Genomic DNA, 11,817 nt, shown 5'->3' on the forward strand with positions numbered 1-11,817 from the left:
TATTTATACGTTTTTGCTTGCCATACAAACGCAAAGAAAACAAACGAATGCGCTACGTACACGAAACCACAATTACATTTGTATCGCAAAAAAATAGCCTATAACAGCACTTACCGAAATTATCCCCCAGAGTGAAATTCCCAAGCATTGTCTCCTTTATCTTCTTAGTCTAGACTCCGGTGTATGTTGAGATAAGTGAACATAAAATCAACTGTCAATGTTAAAACAACTGGAACAGATAAAAATGGTCAAATGTAGTATAGGGTGGGGAAGATGGGACACATTTTCATACTATCTTCTCGTCATATTTGGTAGTAAACAAAGAACCTTTAACTGAAATGTTAATTTACTAATTTTTCAGTCAAATTTGGCAGTACTTTTGTATTGCACTTTTACAATGGTACTTTCAATAGCGAAATGGCAGGGAGTTACAGAGAATGACGTTTCTATGTTTTTAAACAGAAGATACATTGTGTATTTGGAGAGTTATAATAGCAAGTACGATGATAAGGCGAGATAAAATGAGGTGTGTATAGCGCTATATGAGGATTAGTGGGACAAACAAAAGCCCAAAATATACAGAAGTTTTATAAAATGAGAGCAATTGCATTCTTTTTAAAGCTTTTTCGACAAATATAGAATTTTTACTTAAACAAACAAGCAGAATTTTGTAAAAATAAACCCATTTTCTAGCGGAAAGCTCTGCTAAAAAGTACGAGGTTAAAAACGTATAAAAGTTTAACGACATAATTTTGACACTGTTTTGTAATTTGACTTTTTCGGAGTTTCTACTTGCCCGATGTTTCACCGAAATCGATCAAAGCGCTTAGCTCTTCGTTGCCATCTAGCGGACCGGAACTGGCGAACTTTGTGACCATGACGTCCCCGGGTTCGGAGCTGTAAGTTTCACTGAACGCAGTTGAATCGTATGCTGGGTTTGAGAGACCCGCAGCTTCAGGAAAGTCTTCACTTACCTCGTCTGAACGGGCGGTTAAATTCGATCGTTCCTGCAAAGTTTGGGATGTGTATGCAAAAAGCTAAAACGCAATAAATAGATAGCGCATTTATATAACACAGGTGTACTGTTTCATACACCTCGTGTCCGCTTAAGAGTTACTACCATGTTACTTTGTGGATGGTTGTTTTTTTATTTTTTAGATTTATATATAGGTGACTTTTATACAACCCATTAGTAACCACTGGGTTGGGGTGTCTTGTCCAAGAACACATACGCCAAAACGGAAGCACGGACAAAAAAGAGAATACTCCAATATCAACTTACAGAAAGAGGTCTAAACATGAATCTAGAACTCCTTCGTTTCCAATACAACACCGAAACTATAATGAGCAGCAATGCCACAATACCAACTGCTGTGCCAACTTTAACACCTTGCCCTGACGAGGCTGCGTGGGGCGAAGGACTTTTTATTTTTGGCGTGGTTGACATAACAGTGTTGTTGGTGTTAGATGGGGCAGTAGTAGTCGTTTGTTTCTGGCCTGGTTTTGTAGTTTTAGTGCGAGGCTTTGTAGCTGTTTCTAGGGAAAAGGAATTTAAAAATATACTATCTATAGTAGGGTGGGGAATATGGGACACACTTTTTCATTCTATTTTCTTGTCCCATTTGTTAGTGAACAAAGAACATTCAAAGAGTTATTAAACCTTATCCCCACTATAGACCGTTGTTAATTGAGGCTACAGACGTTAATGAGAATAACAGTAATGCATGGAAAGAAGGAAAGTTAACTTAAATACTTGTTATTCGTAACAAAACAACCTATGTGTTCAAAATTTAGATAGGTATATTTACTAAAAAATGAGTGCTATGTGTTAAAACTAGACTAAAATTTTAAAGAAATACTCAAATTACCCTAAAAAAACAAAACATTGATTATGTAAAGTAGAATAACAGCATTATGTGCGCAGTACTACTCACAGATGGTAATTTGATACTAATTAGAAAAACTTACTGGGGCTTGTGGAAAACTTTATGGGAGCAATTTTAGAAGATATTGCCCCTTCAATGGGGTGTATGATACCATTGGTGGCGGGAATGTCAATTGGAACAATTTTAACTCGGTTGATATAAATAGAACCGTCGTCAGCTGTCTGTACGGGATAAGCATTTCGCGAATCAACCACAATGGTTTTCATTTGACGCAAGTCAGCCATTGTGTAGACATGACCTGAAAATATAGGTAAATGAATGAATGTAACTTGTCTGTCCATGTATGGCAGGGAACGACAGTCATTATAACAAATGTGTTCACTTTTATGAACCTTTTTTTCGGACAGGCTATTAGTGACCACTGGGTTGGAGCAATGTAAAGGTGTCTTGGGTACAAGGACGCATATGCTAATCAGAATCGGTAGCAGTGTCAAGCATTGAACCTAGTATCCTTTAGTTATGATACAAGCTCCCAACCACTCAGGCATGGCACAATCAGAGGCGCATTCAAAAAAATAAAAAATTAAGGTTTTAAAAAAAATTGTCAATTTTCATTAAATGGGGGTCACAACCTTTCGAAAATCTTTTGGTTGTGGCATGCAACAATACATACCTGAGACGAGGTATCTACTAAGAGTTTTCTTTTGAAATCTCCTTAGTCCTACAAAGCTATCCAGAGGTGCAAATAAAGTGAGATTAGAAGCTCGTTTCAGTCTCAGTAACATTGTAAGTGAACGCAAAACCTGAAGGGAAAAGAATGTAGCTTGTTTATTTATCCTCTTGTAGCATGGCAATACAGACGTTATAACACGAGTGTTCTGTTTCATACACCTCATGCCTGCTTAAAAATTACTACACAGTACACATATAACTTTCTGGGAGAGTTACTACACATATAACTTTGTGCTTTTCTCTCAAATCAGAAAATAAGTTAAAAAAACAGCAACAAATTAAAATTCAATCCAAAAATGTTGTGAAAGTTTTGAGCTAAATCTGCACAGATTCTATTTTTACACATTAAACTCTTATGGAATAAGGGATTTAATATATTACAAATGGTATTGAACTTACAGATTGATAATACTTGGTCATTTGGTTTTCACCTTGATTGATGACATCATAAATGTTACTGTTACACATATAACCATCACCTGTGTGAAAATAAGAACAATGTATGGTTTTACATGCATACACCTAATGCGCACTGTTATACCATGGATGCATTCATATACACCAGACTCACATGGCTTATTCATACACCTCATGCTATCTGTCAAGTTATAACACAAGGTTCCCTTACTTTATAATACATCTTGTACAGTGTATGTAACTTTTGGGTAACTTGCGTTATGTTTATATATTATATGGCTGACAATTCAGACAATCCATTAGTGACCACTGTGTTAGAGCAATGGTCGCTAAGGACACATATGCCTTCAATAGTAGCCAACATAACTTACCGACAAATTCGTCCTGACATGAACAGTTCACCAAGTTATTCACCATGGTACAGTAGGCACGCTCCGAGCAGCCGCCATTTTCGATCTCGCATCTCTTAGCGCGGGCATTGGGCTTACATGAGTTCACGCCGTCGCCAGTGAAACCCTCAAAGCATCGGCAGCGTGTTATGTTGGGCCCAATGTATACGCACTGCGCGTATAAGTGGCACGAGGGCCTCAAAGGGTCATTGCACGGGTCATACCCCTCGCACACATAACCATCACCTATGAGAAGTTAATACCAGTTGAATTTGAATTTAGTAAAAAGATTGTTTTTTTTATAAAGGTTTAACAAAAAAACTGTTTTACATTTTCAAACAAAATTTTTACTTTTTTATGGGTATTTTAAAAACAATAAATATTATTTTAACCCTATAAATTTCTCTGCAATAAACAATTGTTTTTTTGAAGAGACAGCTGATGTCATTTAGGCGAAATAGATATCTCTTATATTATACAATTTGCTACAATTTTTGTCCGTTACGTATTTTGTTGCACCAGATTCGTACCACAACTTTCTATATATATATATAAGCACTTTTTATGCAGTAGCACCCAAGGTGTTGGGGTAATGGGCCAATCCTGTCCTGAACCCTAGTACCCAGGACAAGCTACACTACGTGACATTACCAACATAGGACAGAATAGAATAGAAAAATACCTATATATGGAAAGTTGCAGGAACATTTCACTTTCTGGAGATTCTGGGTACAAGTTGCGTGAGGTGAGCAGCCCCCGTTTTCGGGGTTACTACAAAGGTCCGGGAGTTCACAGCTGTCATCCCCCACCCCTAAGTACCCGGGGTTGCACATGCATTCGGGTCCCTCAATACAAACAGCGTTCTCTACGCATGTGTTGTTGCAGTTCGTGGGGTGAACTGTTCTCTGGGGTGATAACATAAATTTCGTTAAAAAAATATTTAAAAAATTTAAAAAAATTGGTCAGTGGTCCTACACTGTAAACAACTCAAACAAGCAGACAGTATGGCCACTTGGCATATTGGTTGGCATGCCTGCCTCTACTTTAGAGGTTATGGGTTGGGGACTCGCTGCAATTACAATTGGAGGGGTAAGCGTATGTGTCATTGGGGCAACCCAAATGAGGAATCCACCAAAAATAATAATCAACAAAGTTACAAACAGCATAATATATGCTCTATAATAGTGGTGTTTTCAAAAATTGAAAAGCATGCGTTGAATTAAGCCATGATCTGAAAATGCTTAGGCTTGGGCACTTTCAGTCATGAAGTTATAAATCCTGGTTTTAGTTTTACCAAACAGAGAGCTATTAACAGTAACTATAGCAGCCTGTCTTTTTTTATAAACCAACCAAAGTTACCTTATCGCACAGTACACCAGTGAAACCTGCATAACAAGTACAAGAACCGTCTCCATTCATAGTTTCGGAGCAAATTCCATTTTCCAAACATTCACACGGGAGGCAATCCTTACCATATCTGTGGATTGAACAAAAGTGTTCGTTATTTTTACATTTGAGCTGTTTCATTAAGAACTTGTCAGATGTCTGTTATTGTAAACATTTACTTAACACAAGATATATGATAGCATAGCAACAATAGTATTTAACACTTTATTTTTAAAGAAAAAATTGTAAACTTTCCGCGCGCGGGTAACTATAACACAGGTGTTCTGTTTCATACACCTTATGCCCACTAAGAACTAATATGTAATAATAATATTATAACAATAACTTTTTTTTTTCTACGAATCCAGTATTGAAGATTTAAAAATATTTTAAACTAAAAGAAAGGATATAGCGAGAAAACAACCATTGTTAAAACACGCTTACTGTTAAAAATATGTTAACAATTAATTGGAAGAAAATAAGCGTGGTCGCTACACCTATATCATTAAGTGTTTTTACTTTAACATACCTTCCAGAGTCACACAACTCACATGCATACCCACGGAAACCAGAGTTACAGGTACATTTCCCAGTTCCGTTGATACCAGCATCACAGACACCATTCTTACTGCATGCGTTGCCGGCACCACCTAGAAAGTAAAAAAATAGAAAAAAAATTATATATACAGTAGAGTGTAACTGATAAGTCGACACTAGGTGTATAAGACAGAACACCCGTGTTACAGCGATTGTCGTTTTCAGGCCACGCAAAAACAAAAAAAGCTACATTTATTCATATAATATATATATATATATATATTTTAATATTTCTTGTACCTGGACATGGGTGACAGTCATTGCCATAGTGGCCATCACAGCATCTTCTGGTGACATTGTAAAACGAACATACTGCAACGCAGCATGGTATAGAAAGTGTTTTCATGCCTGTGTGGAATTTGCTGAAAGGCTGCAGAGCCTGAAAAAAAAGTAACAAAAAATGTCAGGTAAAAGAATCTTAAAAAAAAATTATGGTAATAAAGAAAAATTAAAACAAAAATTTGAATTTTAACAAATTTAAGCTTGACAATGAGCGGGGGGGTTAGAAAATTAACTAAAAAAGATTTCTGTATACAATTTTAACTAAAAAAAAGATTTATGCATATAATTTTAACTAAAAAAATAATTTATGTATATAATTTTAACTAAAAAAATAATTTATGTATATAATTTCAACTAAAAAAATAATTTATGTATATAATTTCAACTAAAAAAATAATTTATGTATATAATTTCAACTAAAAAAAAAAATTATGTATAGTATTTCAACCGAAAAAAAGATTTCTGTATGTAATTTCAACTAAAAAAAAGATTTCTGTATATAATTTCAACTAAAAAAAATTTCCCCATAAGAAAACAAACCTTATTTGCAGAGCATTCTGTAGATATTTGTTTAACTTTGGTCATTCCTGTCGGACAATTAATGGATCCTTTTAGAAAACATAACGATGACGTTCCAAATATTGTTTGGTTCACCGCTTCGCCGCAGTGGCCACCAATTGAAGGGGGTTCAAGAACCTATTTTGTATTAAATAATTCAGTTTAACTTATTATCCTTGGTGGGGCAATGACAGTTGTTAAAACACAGGTGTTCTGATTCATAGACCTTGTGGCCGCTTAGAAGTGTGTACATATGTTTTATTAAATAAATCGGATTAACTTATTCATTTGTGATGAGGCAATAACAGTCATTAAAACACGGGTGTTCTCTTTCATACAACTTGTGGCCGCTTACTATCGTATGTAGCTTGTTTGTTATTAATTTTTGTGATTTTGTATTGTATGGCCGACAATTTTGACAACTTATAAGAAGCAACTGGGTTGGAGCAATTGCAATTAAGTGACTGTTTCTAAACTAAAAAAAATGTTTTCACTGGTGCACACTTAACTCAGAATAAACTTTAAAAAAAATTTGCAAAATTTTTGCGTTTTGTTTAAAATTATTGTCAACAGAAAACTGACTTACCGTGTCAATTATATAGAGAGATACTGGGACATTGAGGTTCATATTGAAGTTATATGACGTCACAGTTGCTTGTTCGTTAATTATAATTTCACCAATTTTACCAGCAGAACAACTAGTCCGTAAACTGAGTAAAAAAACACCATTTGTGAGTAATATGTATAGCAGTGACGAGCCATGAACCCATTACCTCTGGGTGAGAGGCAGACACCCTATCCCCTTTGCCATGGTGACCAGTTCATATTGTTAAAAAGTTTCATATTTAAATTTGCAACTAGTATTTAAATGTAGTGAAATAAATTGGTAACTTACAGTGAGCCTTGCATTGTAGCAAGCTCTATACCTTGCACAGCTTCGTTTGGAGTAAGTAGGCTCTTTCTTACCATGTGATACCTTAAAAAAAAAACAAAGGAATAAATATTCTAATAGAGTAACATGTAAAGCAAAGAAAAAATCTACTGAGCACGGGGTCGGTCTGATTAGCACGGGGTCCTAAAAATATGCGATTCCATGCTAAAAATGGATTTTTTAACAGAATAACCAGTAATGGAGTACAACATTTTAAACAATTGGTCTGAGAGGCGGTAAAATAAAACCTAGACCTGGATTTCAGTATTTGTTTTTTATTAACTACCTACACAACATAACATTTATTAGATTTCACAGTTTGTTGAATATATCATGCAAGAACAGGTTTTCAAGAAAACCTGTGTAGGTGTAATGCAGATTAATGTTAGATTTAAATTACTTGATATATTCTTGAGCTACTTGTCCATTGACACTAAGTTGTTTCATTCTGTGGTTTGAAAGTTTAAGGAAAGCTGCATCACTTGGTAAAAATAAAGTCCATTGTTCGTGGACATCTTGTGTGAGTTCGGTCAAAAGTCCAGTTGTTTCTAAAAGCTGAAGAACAAATAAAAAATATTTACTATTTTCTGTGTGGCGAGACAATGGCAATTGTCATAAATAAAATAAGTGGATTGTTTCAAACACCTGGTGTCTTCTTGCGAGTCAACACGTATGTAATTTTAAAGGTAAATATTTATGGTGTTTTTTTATTTTTTTTTTGTAATATATATGATTGCTTGTAGTACCCAAAAAACTTTAAAAAAAAGAAGGAATATATGCTTACCTGAACAGATTTGTTAAGTCCATACTGCAAGAAGACTTCTTTATACATCTGAGGTAGGCTGGTGCTATTTATTCGACTGACTAAACCGCCCTGGTGTTTAGTGTTATTAGGAAAGAGAAAACCAGTTGTTTCAAATATTATCCCATCCGAACATTCAGTAACCGATTCCACACTGAGTATAAATGTGTATGTAAATAAAAGTCATTTATCTTTGTATAAACATGGCAATTTTGGAAGTTATAACACAGGTGTTCTGTTTCACACACCTCGTGCCTGTTCAACCATGTATGTGAAACTATTACAGGGTAATGAGTCAGAACATTTTTTTGCCAAAGGACACACATGAATGTAACTTAGTTTATCCTAACGTGGCAGGAAAAGGACAGTCGTTATCACGCAGGTGTTCAACTGTTCATACACCCCGTGCCAGCTTACGAGTAACCGTGTTTGTTACTTTGTTGGTAAACTTTTTTTTAATTGTTTTTATTTTTTTAGTATGGCTGATTTAAGTATGGTTTTACACACCTCGTGCCTGTTCAAAAGTTACCATGCATGTAACTTGGTTGGTATTTGTTTTTTATATAGCGGACAGTTAGAACAAATTATTACAGGTTAATGGGTTGGAAAAAGGAAAGTTTCTTGCCAAAGGACACATAAGCATAATAATGGCAGCATTAAGTATTGGATCCAATATGTTCGGATTGAGTTTAAGATCTAAGTGTTCTAACCACAATACTAAGGCGCCAGATACAAGTGAAATTCCGAACCAATACTACACCATGTCAAAAAAACAATAAAAAAATTAGACAACTGGCGTTACACAAGTGTCAACAAAAACCTCAAAATGTAAACGCATTAAATAGAAAAATATTACAAGACCAACTTACCCAATGTTTCCGTTTAGCAGAACGGCACCATTGGAGGTTGTAACATTTATGAATTTCCCTGACAATGCTCGTAAGCTTGTCAGTGTTCGCAGACGAGCTAGGGGTATCCATTCACAACCAACCGCAAAATCAAACTGTTAGAAAGTGAAAAAGTTGCGATATATTATAAATTTTGGTTCGCAAAAACTTTTTAGTCTTCATACACATAAAAATAAGGATTTTGGGCAACCCTTATCTTATATTGAGAATTACACAGATCTCACAAGAATGTGATTAAGTGTTTATTTACATCATAGGATGTTTTTTAATTTGGAACAAGAATACTCCAAGCCAGTAATTTAGAGAAAATGGTATCAATATACAAATATTTAGCTCTATGGCTGAGTGTTTACATCGGCATTTTTAGCCAAGGGATACTTGTTTCAATGCTCGATGCTGCCACATTGTGGGCAGAAATCCACTGAAGGCTTATTGTTCGAAACCACATGCCACACAAAGATAAAATGTCTTTAAATATAAATTAGTGCTGATCCCATTCATAACCAAGTTGAATGTTATCTTCGCATAGCCGAAAAACGGCAGTCTTTATAACACGCGTGTTCTGTTTCATACACCTCGTGCCAACTTACAAGTTACCATGTATGTTACTTTGTGAGTGAATATTTTTTTGATATTTTTCTTTATGTATGGCTGGACAACCTATTAGTGACCACTGGGTTGGAGCAATTTACTTACCAAGTTATACGCACTGATGTCTGTTGAACTGGTCCTTACTTTTGTACTTGGGAGAAATACATTGATAGGACCACCTGATGATGGGTCAAACACTAACGTTTGGAAGGTATTCCAACTAAACTTGGGTTGCGTCATTTCAAAAAAGACAGAGCCTGAAAAAAAAAGTGAATGCAGAAAGCAGCTTACTTTATCTTTGCATGGCTGGAAAATGAGAGTTGTTATAACATGGGTGTTTATACGTTTCATGCCAGCTTACAAGTTACCATGTATGTTACTTTGTAGGTGATTGTTTTTTGGGAAAATTTTTTATATTTTTTTCATGTATGACTGATAATTTGGACATTAGTCACCACTGGGTTGGAGCAATTGTCCTTAAGTGTCTTGCCCAAAGACACATACGCCCACACAGGAAAGCACCGACCAGCCTTGAACCCATAACCTTTAGGTTACACTCACAGGCGGACAGGCTAACCACTTTGCCACGGTGCGGACATAATAAATATTTTAGTATCTGGTGTCATGAAATGGATATCAGACAAAAATTAAGTCTACCAAATTGAATAATATAAGAGATATTTATTAAGCTTAAATAGCACCTTTAGTCTCTAAATAAAATACGTTTTTTTAAGTGTTTAATTATATTTACAATTATCAAAAAATTTCCTTGTGTTTTGTCAGTAAACGAGCTATTGTCAACTTTGCAAAATGTCATGAACTTTCTAAACATATTTGAAAGTTTGTGAAATTGTGACACATTAATGCTAAAGGACTTTAGTGCATATCAACTTATATAAACAGTATGATTTATGAGCATATATCACAGATGGTTAAGTTTGTACCCATGCAAAAAATACCTGTGCAGTTATCAATACCATCCCCAACAAAAGAATCCTGACAAGTACAATCCCTCATACCAGGTGCAAACATTTTACAATCAGCAAATATATGGCATCCTCCATTTGCTGAAACAAAACAAAATTGTTTATTGTTCACACAATTTATATTATAGTGTGTACTTAAGGCTGTAATAAATTCCGTGAAACTGACCTTGATCTGGTGCTAACAGAGTTGGGTGATTCTTGTGTAAAGAAATACAGTAAGGATCTGGTGTTACAAAAACTTAACAGACAAAAGTTAAACCATTTATACAATAAACGATATATAAAGCGCCTAAATGAGACCACCAGTCTCCTATTCAAATAGACTGAAGATGACATTTAGGTGAAATATGTCTTTTATTATACAACTTATTAAGCTTTTTTGCCTGTTACGCTTTCGTTACAACTGATTGAGCTGTTAATATATTTCATGCTACGTTGTAAAATAAAACAAGGGAGCTGTGTCATTCCCCTACAGGACAAATAAGTTTTGTTCATTCTTTTATACATGTATGTATATAACGACGTTCATTTCACCAGTACTTTCCATCTTTTCATTTTGTATACTACTTTCACCTTCGTTACCATGAAAAAAAATAAAAAAAGGTCATTTTTCAAGTTTTTCCCAAACCTCACCATTTTTGCATAGGTCAATCTCTTCACAAGTTTTTCCATCTCCAGAATACCCGTCACTGCAGATACAATTGTATTGGTTAGGTCCTGTATGATGGCAGGCTGCATTGGAACCACATCGCGAAAAGTTCGTCTGTATGCAAGGATTAATCTCAGCACAGTAAGTCCCATCTCCTTCATAACCAGGTTTACACTGGCACTTATGCAGCCCAGGACCTGTGTACCTGAAGTTATAAAAAAAGAGAACAGTTAGTTTACCTTTCACGATAGAGGCCAAACCATTTAAAATGCACAGATAATTAGCTTTTGTCTCTAACACATTAGTTATGGGTGCAAGGCTCGCCGGTGCTACCATTGTGGACATATGCGTCCTTGGGCAAGACACTTAGTGGACACTACTGGGTTGTCTAAATTGTCAGCTATACTGAAAAAAAACACATAAAAAATTTGAGACAGAACACCTGTGGTATGATTTTCGGCCACAATAGGATAAAGCAGGTTACATTCATTCATGCTCTCATTCATTTTAATAAAGGTATATAACAGCATACTTACACACATGCTGCATAAGGATGACACTTGACAGATTTAGATTTGCACACGTCAATAGTTGAACAGCCCACTGGAGTTTGTTTGTACCCAGACACACAAACACAGCTTGGTACGCCAAAGACGCTCATTGTGCACACAGAGGCCGAGTGGGACGTGCCATTGCATCCGTC

General features: G+C 35.5%; 1 protein-coding gene across 1 annotated transcript; it reads right to left on the minus strand.

Moving 5' to 3' along the window:
* Positions 1-361: 361 nt before the first annotated feature.
* On the minus strand, positions 362-11,811 carry LOC108949916 (stabilin-2-like). The gene is made up of 20 exons (XM_018814057.1): positions 11,651-11,811; positions 11,099-11,319; positions 10,439-10,546; positions 9,585-9,736; positions 8,850-8,983; positions 7,963-8,134; positions 7,579-7,733; positions 7,143-7,223; positions 6,834-6,957; positions 6,230-6,385; positions 5,648-5,786; positions 5,340-5,460; positions 4,784-4,901; positions 4,107-4,329; positions 3,407-3,670; positions 3,018-3,097; positions 2,560-2,689; positions 1,969-2,184; positions 1,283-1,536; positions 362-1,007 (listed from the first exon to the last, which is right to left on the minus strand). The coding sequence occupies exons 1-20, from the start codon at positions 11,773-11,775 to the stop codon at positions 789-791; spliced, it is 3,192 nt and encodes a 1,063-aa protein (XP_018669602.1). The 5' UTR covers positions 11,776-11,811; the 3' UTR covers positions 362-788.
* Positions 11,812-11,817: the final 6 nt, after the last annotated feature.

This window comes from Ciona intestinalis, chromosome 11 (assembly GCF_000224145.3).
Source record: "Ciona intestinalis chromosome 11, KH, whole genome shotgun sequence".
Classification (NCBI taxonomy): domain Eukaryota; kingdom Metazoa; phylum Chordata; class Ascidiacea; order Phlebobranchia; family Cionidae; genus Ciona; species Ciona intestinalis.